The 13,711-nt window shown below is 42.8% G+C and overlaps 1 protein-coding gene and 1 long non-coding RNA gene across 2 annotated transcripts in view; one reads left to right on the top strand and one right to left on the bottom strand.

The window, feature by feature from the left end:
* fbn1 (fibrillin 1) overlaps positions 1-13,711 on the bottom strand; it is a 72,068-nt gene that overhangs the window by 23,026 nt on the left and 35,331 nt on the right. Inside the window, exons 29-40 of the mRNA XM_086225730.1 lie at positions 12,792-12,917; positions 12,553-12,675; positions 11,864-11,989; positions 11,260-11,385; positions 7,478-7,600; positions 6,917-7,039; positions 6,691-6,816; positions 3,231-3,353; positions 2,718-2,840; positions 2,439-2,606; positions 699-767; positions 498-623 (exon numbers count right to left, since the gene is read on the bottom strand). Coding sequence (XP_086081856.1) covers positions 498-623; positions 699-767; positions 2,439-2,606; positions 2,718-2,840; positions 3,231-3,353; positions 6,691-6,816; positions 6,917-7,039; positions 7,478-7,600; positions 11,260-11,385; positions 11,864-11,989; positions 12,553-12,675; positions 12,792-12,917 — 1,482 coding nt within the window. The remainder of the gene's footprint in view (positions 1-497; positions 624-698; positions 768-2,438; positions 2,607-2,717; positions 2,841-3,230; positions 3,354-6,690; positions 6,817-6,916; positions 7,040-7,477; positions 7,601-11,259; positions 11,386-11,863; positions 11,990-12,552; positions 12,676-12,791; positions 12,918-13,711) is intronic.
* On the top strand, positions 3,489-9,148 carry LOC147268980 (uncharacterized). Its single transcript, XR_015119427.1, has 3 exons — positions 3,489-3,818; positions 5,610-5,728; positions 6,899-9,148. It is a non-coding gene; the product is annotated as an uncharacterized LOC147268980 (long non-coding RNA).

Here is a 13,711-nt window from a genome sequence, read left to right on the forward strand (position 1 = left end):
ACCCTTCGCTCCCTCCTCTTCTCTCTGTTCCTGTTTTTCTAAACACGTTTCCCATTTATCTCCGTCTTTCGCCCAGGCTTTCATTCCTCCACCTCTCCCTCCCTCCCTCCGTCATCGCTGGCCTGTCTACAGGGGACTCAGTGTATTTCCCTGAGGGGAGGGCTGACCACATCAGAGCCTCACTCCTCTGGACGCAGTTAGGCTCTCAGCTGTCTCATCATGCTGCCTGAGCTTTGCTGACAGAGGGGAACTAGAGCAGACACATATTGAGCTAGAATGAGCTCAAGCGTTGTCTACAGGACAAAAGCCTCTCATTGCTTTTCTCTCTCTCTCTGTTTCTCACTCTCTCTCCACGCGTCCTCACTGAGTGAAGACTTGGACTGCTGCACTCAATTTCCTTTTTGAAGTTGCGCAGAAGAATAGGTCACCTATGTGTGTGTGTGTGTGTGTGTGTGTGTGTGTGTGTGTGTGTGTGTGTGTGTGTGTGTGTCTTATACCTTCACAGACTCTGGTCTCTGTGTTCAGTGCAAAGCCTTTTTCACATTCACACTGGAAGCTGCCGAAGGTGTTGATGCACTGTCCTCCCTGGCACAAGCCCGGCAACTCCTGACACTCATTGATGTCTGCAGAAGAGAGAGATGATGTAGTTGCGCTGTAACTGAGAATATTTTACAGAAACATGGCTGAGATTGTCTGACCTTCCACGATAACAGTGATGGGGTTTGGTCTGAAGCCTTCTCCGCCAGGACACAGGGTCTTGTACTCAGCTGTAACAGAAGGTAGCAATAATCAAAGCCCCATGCAACGGTTAAAGAATAGCAACAGTAGCTTTTGCCTGCAGAGAGTTTGGAGTTATTAATGAGTTTTGTGACTGGATGGACATCTGACAAAAATGCATCTGGTCACATCACGCTATGCTTTTTCCTGATCAGTCACCTCAGATTCTCAAAGGTATCCGTAGATCCCCGTGCACCAGACAGAGCAGCTCATCAGAATTACAAAACGAGAAGAAAAAGGTTTTGTTCTTGTCATAGAAGCAGGCATTTCCTTCAGCTGAAAAGGATGAGTCATTCCCTGTAATGTTTTGGACCATCTGTTGTCAATTTCCACACAAGTTGCACAGAGCGGTTTTCACCAGCAACAACAATTACAGCGAACACATACTCGCTGCATGACAAGAAACGGCATCGTAAGTGTCGGCAGAGTAATTTATAATTTACAGCTTTTTGTCAGGTCAGACATTTTGATATATATTTGATGACTGGGATTTTTTTCATATTACTGCAATAATAAAAAGGAAACCACTTCAATGGCTTGAGGGCACCCATGAGGAATGAGGGCATCAAGTGCTAGTTCCTAGTTTGATTGACAGACTCCCTGTGCCTCCTGGTACAAACCAACAAACTGTCCCTTCCCCATCAAACTTCATCACAGTCTCCTAGTTTGACTCACAGTTTACTTGTCCAGAGTGCAAATGCTTCCCATCTCTGGTACATATCAAAAAACACTGTTCACCAAGTGTGAAAAACACACACATTTTACTGAGCTAAGTCCTTCAAATTAAAATGATCACATTTTTCATTGATTAATTTCATTCAGTGTCAGACTATTTTCTCACCACATTGTTAAAATCATACTGTCACAATACGTTCTGATGAGAAAATATTGTCAAATTAGAAAAACGCAGAATTAAGAAAACGTGAAAAAAGACAGGGATACTTGCTCTGCGCACAAATGGGTCAATTCATGGTTAATTTCCATTTTACTAATTAGCACAGGGGGTTGTGGTTTTATGCTTCGTAGTTTACTTTAGTTAAGTTGGCTTTATTGTGTAGCGAATTTTTGTGCCGCTACTGTAATGTTAGCTGTCCGGATGGCTACAGAAATCAGTTAAATCCTCCTGAGTTTGGTATCTATAGATGAGGATGAGGTTCTCAGTCATTTTTCTGTAATCTGACAGCAGACAGAGAGCAGATTTCCTGTGATTGCTCTTAGGAAGCGGGACATTCCCCAAATGGGAACTTTCCAAATTCCCAGCTGCTTTAACACACGATCAGTTGTTGGCTTCATCTTCACTGGAAAGTGAAAGGTTTGAAACGGCTGGTTTATTTCTAAATTAATGTAACTCAAGGAGGCTTTAATCAAGGTAGTGATGATAATTTATTAAAATGCACCCAACTCGCAGCTTTCCATGTCTTACTGTTAACTGCTGAACAGATTTGACTAAACTCTACGGTGAGATAATAAATACCTTCACATCTTCCCTTCCGTGATGAAATATATAGTAAACACAGAGTGTACTATGTGTTTTGGATCATACATGTTGAATAGTCAGACCATCTCCAAGTCTCTGCATGTCTATGATGATAACATCTCTCCTCTTAACTGAAATAAAAGAGGAACTCAGGTCAAATCAACGTAAACATACGCTGACTCACTTGAGTTGACAAAAGGACATGATTCACATGGGTTTCCCCAGCCTTGGCCCAGGGAGCAGCAGCAAGATGCCTTAGAAACACCCACTCCAATCTCATTGGAGCAGTCCAAGCTCTCTGATGCATCTCCACGGGAACGAATGTCCAAGTAGCAGCTTCCAGAGCGAGTGTCTGTAAACACAACAAAGAGGGAGGTCAGCTGAATGGATATGTTTACTAATGCTGCACTATTAGTCCACATCAAACAGCAACGATGTGCGGTGAAAACTTGATGAGTCTCACCTACACAGCCCACGCGAGTGGGGTTGAGTTCAAAGTCTGCTGGGCAGTTACAGTGGTAGCTTCCAGGGATGTTTACGCACATTCCATTAATACAGATGGTTGGGTCCAGGCACTCATTGATATCTGAGAAAGAGAGAAACAGCAACAGCTCTTTGAAAAATGACAATTTTTTTTGTATTTTTTCATTAGTTGTCACTCAACTTTTTTTTTTTTTTTTTTTTTTAGCTCTTCCCCCTGCTTTTGACCCACATTTACATTGTCAGTTGACCCTACAAAGCTATTCTGGTCATAGCTCCACCCCCTTTGCAGTTCTGGGGAGATCGGTGGACAACCACATACTTTCTATGTCACATTTGAAGTCACCAGCCACATCAGAGTTTAATCAAAGGTTTGCAGCCTGCAGGAGGGTCATGCTGCACTCCATGAGGGCGTATTTGTCATGTTCCTGCATCTCAGTCTCCATCTTGGAATCAGAAGAACTGGGGCAGACGGCTTGACGGGTCTTTAACTTACCTGTGCAGTTGCCTCCACTCCTGTCCAACTCATAGCCAATGTTGCAGTCACACCTGAAGAGACCTGGGATGTTCTGGCACCTTCCATTGACACAGATGTCAGCAAAGGTACATTCATCTATGTCTGTAGAATAGACAGGAGAGAGAAAGAGGGAATGAAGGAGATGGGAGAGAGAGAGAGAGAGAGAGAGAGAGAGAGAGAGAGAGAGAGAGAGAGAGAGAGAGAGAGAGAGAGAGAGAGAGAAGCCCAGTTGTGAGGGATTAGAGGATCATGGGATCATGGTGGAAAATTGGCAGCCAGCAACAGGAAGGGAAGGCCGCTCACCTTTGCAGACCGACAGCTCTGGGGCAAAGTCTGCCCAGACACATCCAGACAGACACACAAATACACTGTCAGAGTTGCTGCCAGGCGAAGCTTTTTTGAAGTTATGCTCTTTCACATCGTTAGACTGCACAAGTCATTACTGTCCAGTCCTGCCTGAGCTGAGGCAGGAACGACAGGACGAGTTATTTCAGGATTTCGGACACATCTACACCATGAGATCAGTCTGCTCATTCAGTTGGATCCAGAGATTCCTTATCAGACGAGGTATGAATCACTCTCATCTCCTACCATGCACAAACGTGTCTGCGTGTCTCGCCTCTACAGTTGCTTCGTTCTTAATCTCATATAAGATCTTACATGATAGTACGTTTTAATACTTGCGTATTTAGTATTTGCACTTTGTCATGTTTTTATTCTGTTAATCAGCTGCATCTACCATCTCTCAGTTAGAATAATGGCTAATAAGCACTAGTAGCTATTAGATACCCAGCCAAGGTGAACCTTTGAGGATACCAGATTTCTTATGTCTAGTATCTGTACTCCATTTATGTGGCGAGCGTGATGTCATCACCCTGTTGTAACCAATCCCTACTGGTTTATGCATTCAGCTGCCTTGACAGCTTTTTTCATCAAAACCGGAGCTGCATTATCCACTTTATTCTGCATGTTAACAGAGAATATATTGAGAATGAATGTTAGTGATGTTCATGATAAGAGTTTTCCTCCTTAGATCATTGCTAGAGTTCTATCATATCAAGAGTAGTCAAAAAGGCCTAAACGCTAACAATCCATTGATGCGGCTAAATATAGTGTCTTAACAGTATTAAAGGTCTTCACACAAGTAGAGAACAAGTCTGAGCTTTTTCCACTGGTTACACAGATGTTCACCTCATGTAAACCCACGTTTATCATGAGCATACCACAAATATCGCCCTAAGATTGTGATTATAATCGGTTTGAAAGCCCAAATTGAATGAAAATGCTTCAAAGAAACATGTTATGATTTCACAGTTATGAAGGGGGACTTAATCATAGCAACTTTCCATTTCATGACATTATGGACAAAGGAATGAAGGTGGGATCCTCTCTTGAGAGTCACAGTTCATGGACCTGGATATGGGTTTTGAGGAGGGATCGTGTTTAGGAGACTTTCCTTGGAGTATGTTAAAGCTTATGCTAGCATCTCTGGTTAGTTTGCCTGACATCATCAGGAAGTAAACCAATATCAGTCTGACAGACAACACAATAACAACAACTGCACTGAACAGACGGCCCATAGAGCTTAATAAACTGACAACACATAGTGAAACTGCGTATATTATCTTCAAATGTTATACAACTTTCTGATTAAGTGCATGTTAACGAGAGGCTGTAACAGATCAATTCCCCTGTAAACGGTGGACTTGGAGTCTTCAGTTGAAATGATTTCAGTCGCAATGACAAAAAAGTGAACATGTAAACTCAGCTATATCTGACAAAAAATAGGGAGAATCCTTCTCCATAAAGCAGCCATGACCTTGCTAACATCAAAAAGTTAGTCCTTAGTCCCTCTACCATGAATGAGGAAACCGGGGGGAAGCAAAATGGCAATAACACTCTAGCTAACTCTGCTAATTAGCTAATAGTAGCCATTAAGGATAGCCAGCTTGTTTTCATCTTTTTAACGTCTTTGTTAACTTTAAAAAGCAGATGATTTGTCAACTGACGGGGTCTCCAGCGTTACACTGACTTTTTCCAGATACGGCGCTAATTCCACCAGTATGGAGAAAGATATCTCACATATTTAGCTTGACGCGAATGGAGCCGCACTGCCACCAACCACTACTTGCGCCCCTTCGTGGTGGAGCTGAGTGTGACCAACCCTAACCACTCACATTCGTCCATGCTAATTCATGCTAGCGCAGAACTGAGAAGTTAAAATGAGTTTTTGGTTCAAATTAAAGTGTTTATGGATAACTGATAATACAGCTAGTTTAAAAAAGACATGTTAGACCAGATAACGTGCTTGAGAGTTTTTGAGCTGACATTTTAGTGCAGTTTTGCTCTTATTTGTAGTTATGGGACGGCTTCTGGCTCAGTATACGTGGCTGGGTCTTTCCGCATTCTGGAGTCTTAAAAAAGTGACCACCAAGATCTTCATGAGCTCAAGACACCTGTCTAAGAGCACTTGAAAGGTAAAGTAAACTCTGGGTGAAGTCTGGTTTTACCAGTGTTGGGCACATTACTTTGAAAAGGTAATTAGTTATAGTTACTAGCTACTTCTCCCAAAAAGTAACTGAGTTAGTAACTGAGTTACTCCACTATGAGAGTAACTAGTTACCAGTGAAAGTAACTATTACGCCATCGAGAGGTGCTTCATTAAACTGGAGGTGCTAACATTGGATGTTAACAGCCTCGCTCTGGGACGACATAACCTACACTCACCATGTACATTTTTACTTTTGACCTCCACGAAGTTAAAGTACTGCCTATATTTCCATCTTGAAAACGCCGTCTTTCCCCACGACTCCGGACTCGCCATCTCTGATAATTTGTGTGTGTGTGCTGCTACATGCTGGGTTTGTGTGCAAACACCCGCCCACCTGATGTCTCTGGTTGGCTTAACATGAAATCTTACTCTATTTTAGCCAATCATCATTACTAAGGCGCTTATCTCACCCCCCCCCCCCCCCCACACACACACACCACCACCACCACCACCACCACCACCACCAAAGTAGAAAAAAAACACACACATCCTGTGTCTGTGTGAGCCGAGTCGGGTGACAGCTTCAATGAGTAGCTTCAGAAACGCGTAGTAACAGTGTGTTGGTAACGGTAATGGCGTAGCAATAGAGAAAGTAATTAGTTAGATTACCCGTTACTGACAAAAGTAACGCTGTTAGTAACGCCGTTTATTTTAACGCCGTTATTCCCATCACTAGGTTTCACATCTGAATATGATTAATCCTACTGTGCACTGCATTGTGGACTGTTCCATTGCCATATCTCATACCGTGAAGGCTGCATCTGCTGGGATGAAGTGGTTGTCTGAGAGAGAAAAAAAAACTACCCGTACAACACCTTTTTTGCATATCAGTGCATGATTAAGGATGTTTGACCAGGAAGAGCAAGAAGAGCAGTGGTCAGGTCTTACCTTCGCAGGCTTTGCCATCAGGAGTGGGGATGAAGCCCATGTCACACTCACAGCGGTAGCCACCAGGCATGTTCAGGCAGTGGCCGCTCTCACATAGGTTACTGTTCTCTGCACACTCGTCACTGTCTGTAATGGTCATCACACACAAACCCATAAAGATTCAGAAAACCAAAACACTCACTCTGTTTATGTATTTTCTGTTGTTCAGGATTCTGCAGTGAATGACCTGAGCAGAAGAACCCATCTCCGGAGAATCCATCCTTGCACACACACCGATAAGAGCCCATGGTGTTGATACAGTCGGCGCTGTTGCTGCACATGTGTGTCCCATTGGAGCACTCGTCCAGGTCTGGTCACAATCAAAAGCAGCGTGATATACAATGTACAGGACAGAGACTGCTTCACATCAAATGAAATTCAACATTCCTCTCAGAAAATGAATATATCTGTCCTTCTCTAAAGACTTGATGACTTCTAATTTGTTCCTGTATGGAAATAGATGTTAAAAACACCATACAAACACATAATTTTACTGTCGTAATCTATTTATTCTAATACTCAAAGAGGAGTAAAAGGCACAGAGATTTTATACCAAAACTTTAGCAACATCTAAAGTGTTTCCAAGCAATGGCAACTGATTATTGATTTTGGAGCTCTAGTTACAGCTCCAAACACAGAGAATAAACTTATATTATTTGCTTGGATGTTGAGGAAATGCTAACATGATCATTTCCTTGATTATTTGCAGAACCTTCCCTTCTTAATACTGCTATGATTGTGTACATACCTGTGCATTTAAGGCCATTGCCGATCCACCCTGGAGCACAGTTGCATTTGAAGCTGCCAGCAGTGTTGGTGCAGGTGGCATGTCGGTCACAGTTATGGGCTCCGATCTCACACTCATTAATATCTGTAGAAGAGGAAACAAACTGATCAATGGCTCCGATAGACTGACGATTTGGGTATGAACTCTTAATCCAGGGGAATTATTAACACCATGTTGAAGCTAGGACTGAATTCTATTAATACAGCAGCAGGAAATGAGAGAACTAAATCTTTCTGTCTGACTGTCTTCATCCGAGCAGAGCTGCGTTACGGAGCTGAAGCTCTGAGACATTCTCATGGTCTCTGATACTAATAGCCTTCCTGCTGCGGTTTAATGAGCAAACTCAGTCTCTGGATTTTTCATCGTGTAACTCATCCAAGAGGGAGAATAATAACCTAGCGCTAAGGCCTAAACCAAGCTCACCTCTCAGCACATTAAAACTCTGTTTTGATTGGTTTGGTACTCTCACCACCCTCGATGCCAAGTTTGGAAATTTAATGTCTCTCAAATATAATGAGCCCACTCTACAAACAAACAATCCTTCACAGCAAAACCATTTTAACTGTTTGTCCTGTGCCAGTGGATGAAATATTGGGGCTCTTAGTCAATGCAGTTATAAAAATACCTCTCTGTATGAAGCAGCCTATTGTAATGTGGATTCTAATAAAGGAGAACAAATAATGGAACTGACGACTAGTATAGATACAATCTGCCCTGCCCATAAAGAGCTTTACATCCTGTAGGGTTCATGTCTTTGGTGGCGAGGGATGATGCACTTAAACCTGGCTCGGCAGCTCTTGTTCCACAGGCAGTCGGGACTCGATCAACAGCACAACACAATGAGGACTAAAAAAGTGTGTATAACAATGGCCATGACGAGTTTGAGCCAAAACAACCCTGTGAGACGCTGAGCAACACAAGCGCTGGCAAGTAGCCTGAGAACGCAGTGTTACTGCTTTGATTGTCCCGGAGTGAATGCATGTGCGTGCACGCGTGCTTTTGTGCATGTGTGCGTGCCTGTGTGTGTGTGTGTGTGTGTGTGTGTGTGCGTGCGTGCGTATGTGTGTGCCCATCAAGGGAAGCCGTGCTCTGTCTGAACTCCATTAAGATCGTAGGACCTATCAGCCAATGAGACACTCCGCTCTGTGTGCGTCTGCCTTTGTGAGGGTAGTAATTCAGAGCTCTGTCAATTAGAGATCAGTGCTGCTGGTTTACAGTCTTCCTGACGAGGGGTTACCACGTATTTACCCTTCACTTGATGAGGGGGTAATAGGAGGGCTGCCACTAAATCAATCTCACTGGATTACAGACAGAATTAAAGATAATTCTCCCCTCCCCGAGCCTTTCATGAAAGAAAGAGCACACACATAGTTTTGAACAAATAAAAAGTAGAGTTGCATTGAAGATGCATGTCACAGCTGGTGTCAAACAAAAGGTTTGATTGAACAAGGCAAATGTTTGACTGATGAAAGGCAAAAAAAAAGGATCAAAACAGGAGAAGAAAGAATGACACATCTGGCCACGCAGCTGTCTCCATGTTTGGGCACCTTTCCTTCTATCGGTTTATATATCATATACATCTAAATGTCTGCTTGTATGGCTGCCTTGCCAATGTAATAAAGCCAATGTAATAAAGCCAATGTACGCTGCTGCCTCTGCCTGGCAGGTTATCATTTCAGTGCCACTTGCAAGTCTGTTTGTCTCCATCATGGAAACATTACAAACAGCTGTGAGGCTGAATTAAAAGGGAATCAGAGGAGGAGTGGAGTGTGGGCTTCGAAGGAACCCCACAAATGGTGTAACTCTTGTCCAAAATGTCCTTTTAACTTCACGGTGACAATTTTACACATTTTTTTGTCCAAAAAAAAAAAAAAGAGTGAACAAGTCATGTGACTTTCTAAGCAAAAGGACACACTTTGCTCCACAACTCTCCAGGTGACAGAAGGAACCCCAAAAGATTCCAGCGTTGAGTGAGACCGGGATTTCCACCAAACACTTGACTTACATTACTGCCAATCTGACTCCAAAAACATGCTGTTAAAATGCAAAACAGAAAACTTTAATCGAATGTTATTAACATAGCTGAATAATGACGAAACACTTTATTTTCAGTGATAATGACGAGTACTTTCCAAGGTGCTTCTATTATCTTCACTATGTGCCTGTTTATGCAGAAGTATTGTGAGACTTTTACGAACTACAGCAATGACAGTGATGTCACAGATGATAATAATATCTGCCAACATTTAACTTCTGGTCATATCAGGTCGAAGTACAACTGTAGAAGCGCTGTGAGTACTGGATAGAACACGTGTGGGTTTACCTTCTTATGAATTCTACTTCCCATTTTTAAGAGGCCAACAGTTATTTTGTCTTTTCTCTTAATAGTAACATGGTCTCTTTCAAATGAACCTGAATAATTTGCATTGTTTGACCACTTAGTTATTCAGCAGAAAGCCAGTCGACCTGATTCTAAGGCACCGAGGCGCTGCTGCTCTTCTCCACTGGACTCTCACAGACACATGCAGTAAAGCCTGCCACTCACAGCCTGCCCTTCACTTCTCTGAGTTGTGGGATAAAATGAAGAAATAATTCTTGTGGGACCTTCATCAACAGCTGGACCGGATCACTAGCTCATTAACCCTCTCTCTCTCTCTCTCTCTCTCTCTCTCTCTCTCTCTCACACACACACACACACACACACACACACACACACACCCTCGCCTGCGAGAGGATTTAACCCATGCATACCAGTGTGGTCACATGAGAAAGTGACGCCAATTTGCCTGGATATATGCATACATACATAGTATATATATTTGAAAGCAATCTTCTCCAAAAAGAGTAGCAGGTTTTGTTTGCCTGTCTATAACAAGACATCCTGCCCGCCTGAGAGGAATTAGAGTCTTGATTCCCTGGTATTCTGGGGCTGAAATTCCAAACCTGTGAATCAGAATTGGCTCCTCCACTGCAGCCCCAGTGCTCTCAAAACAAGGCAAATACTGTATGGACATTTTAATGGGATTAGAATGAGCAAGTGTGTGTGTGAGAGAGTTTGAATCACACTTCAGACAGACCTGTTTATCTGCGTCTGAAAGAAGACATGCTGCTGCTGACTCATTTCAATCACTGACATGACGCTCACTAGCCTGGCTCTCCTCTGGCCCTCCATCCCAACCTTTAAAGAAACCTTATAAATCACTCTGATGAGACCAGCAAAAGACTCTGCCAGCAGGATGCACTTGGTATTTATGTGTTCTGGAGCCTTTTCAGGTGATTACATGCTGTTGAGCTCTTCCAACCATCACGTAATGTTTAACTGACCTTAATGAAAGAGCAACAAAGGAATAAACAAAGGTGCAATGTGATGCATACAGCCGACAGACGATAGTGATCTCACTGCTCCTGCTGCTGCTGATACGTGTGTGTGTGTGTGTGTGTGTGTGTGTGTGTGTGTGTGTGTGTGTGTGTGTGTGTGTGTGCATGAAAGTCTTTCTCATCTGCTCAGACAGCAGCTCTTGAATGAGGGTGAGTAATGCTAGAGCTGCTTCTGGTTAGCCAGACATCCTCCTCATATCCTCTTACTTCTCACCTCTCTATTTTCCTCACTTCTTCACTTAATCAGCTGCAGCCCTCCTCTGACCTGCCATCCTTTCACTCACTTCCTCCACTGACAGGATGTTTTTGTGTGTGTGTGTGTGTGCGCGCGTGTCTCTAGGAGTGCCTGGATTTGCTTCGTTCACCTGTGCAGCCCGTGGTTCCCTTGCGTACAGAGTATCCCAGCTCACAGTGACAGATGAAGGATCCCTTGGTGTTCTCACAGTTCCCACTCAGGCAGATGTTTGGGTTCAGCTCACACTCATCCACATCTAGACAGGGAGGGGAGAGAGAGCCAGAATGTGCTCAATACAGTTACAATAAAGGTTATGCCAATGAATAAAACCAAATTAGCTGCTGTTGACTGGCATGCCAAACAGGTCGTGATGTGTGAGTCACAAAAGATATATCCTGAGTTACATTAAGACTCTTATGTGTTGATAAGTACAGCAATGAGTGAGTGTGTGTTTGTGCAGACTAATTTAGAAGCCTTTACATCACTGATGTCAGGTTTTTATTTTCTCACTCAGTGGAACCAGACAGCTAAATGTCACGCATTCCTCTATGCTCAACAAAGCTAACACAATGTACACTGTAAATCAACAACACTACTCACACACATGCCCACAGATCTGACTCATAAAGTCCCGTTCTGATGACATATATCTTGGCTGACCTTTAAGATGATGTTTTAGTACTCCGCTGGATCTAATAAAATTGTTATTGTGGGTATAAAGAGTCAGCAGTTACCCAGGCAGGTCTTCATATCTTCAGATGACATGAAGCCATCAAAGCAGAGACACTGGTAGGTTCCGGGAGTGTTGGTGCACTGGCCTCCATCACAGATGTCAGGGTTCTCCTCACACTCATCAATATCTGGAAAATGTGTTGAGGATATGAGGCAGACAGAAAGGGGGAAGAAACACTAATTAGTACTTGTGTCCTGTCTTCTTTTGCACAGTTTACTCTGAAGCACCCGCTACGCTGCCTCAATGTCTTTGAACAACACATCAAGCACACTTCTGCCATCCTCCATCTACACAATTTAAGAAAAGGATGCTGTTACAATTTTTTTCAGATTAATTCACAGCCCTTTCCAGTATTGCGGCAAATGAACAGTTTTTCAATTCAGTTTTGACCTTTAAATCTGCTGTTTGCTTTCTTTGAACAAGTGCCAGTCAAATCACAGCAGAGTTTCTCTATAAACAAAGCATCTGGCTTGATGTGCTGCTTTAGTCCTGCTCTTAAATCAAGACTCAAACGCAGCCTTTGAAGTACCTTCCTGCTACCTTGAGTAAATTTATGCAAACATCTGACCTGTAAAACTAATCATTGCCATTTGATTTAGTTACAACATCTTGACAAATCCAGCAAAAAATATTTGGAAATGCACAGCTGCCAACTCATACAAAGGAAATATGACAGAATGAAGAGATTACCGGTGCAGCTCCTCAGATCCGGCATCAGGGCGTATCCTCTGTGGCAGCTACATTCATAACTGCCCTCCGAGTTGGTGCAAAAAGTCTCACATCCGCCATTCTCGATGGTGCACTCGTCGATGTCTGACCAGAAGAAAAACACACTCTCACACCGTGCTTCAGCTAAAAGAGTGAAGCTTTGCGTGGAATAATGGTAATATACTATTACTAGATAGTGTAGTTGAGTGATGAGTATGTACCAACACAATCCAGCCTGTTCTCAGTAGACTTGTACCCCGTGTCGCAGGTGCACTGGTAGCGGCCGATCATGTTGACACACTGGCCGTTCCTGCACAGCTTGTCGCTCAACTCACATTCATTGATGTCTGCGAGAGAAGACAACAGCCATCAAACTGAGGTACCATGAGTGTGTACGCATGCTGGTGAGCAGTTGAAGTCTTTAGGCCTTAATGCAAAACTGGGACAGGATAAAATGTATATATATATATATATATATATAGAGAGAGAGAGAGAGAGAGAGAGAGAGAGAGAGAGAGAGAGAGAGAGAGAGAGAGAGAGAGAGAGAGAAATATATCTATATATATATAGATATATAGATATAGATATATATGTATGTATATACAGTATATATATATGTATATAGATATAGATATATATACATGCTCCAAAATCTCCATCTGGCACCCGTTGTTGGTGCCATTGAGTACCTGCCCAGGACCAATAAGCAACACTAGTGACTGCTGGATCAAAAACTATGACGGATGATTAATGATAGGTTAATCGTGATAAATGGGACATTCATAACAAAAGAATCTGACATCACCTCACCAGTCTGTATGGAATTTTCCATCTAAACAAAGTTTTTTAATTTCTATTATGATATTCTCAGCGCTTTATCCTGCAGAGATAATGAAGATCATTATCTGAAATTGATTAAGTGGACGGTTTCCATTCATGATGTCTTTGCTTTTATTGCATTGTTGGGGATAAAGCAAATAAATGGACTGAGGGGCAGTGATTGAGCATGAGGTCCTGGCCTGAAACCTCCACACGCAATATTAGGTCATCAGAATGGCACCCAGGGAGGAAACAATCCATGTTTCACAACGTGGTTCTCTCACTACACTCAAGCAGATTCTCAAGTAATTAAGAGAACTAA

Source organism: Aulostomus chinensis, chromosome 2, assembly GCF_037954235.1.
Source record: "Aulostomus chinensis isolate RoL2024-O1b breed Wild chromosome 2, RoL_Achi_v1.0, whole genome shotgun sequence".
Classification (NCBI taxonomy): domain Eukaryota; kingdom Metazoa; phylum Chordata; class Actinopteri; order Syngnathiformes; family Aulostomidae; genus Aulostomus; species Aulostomus chinensis.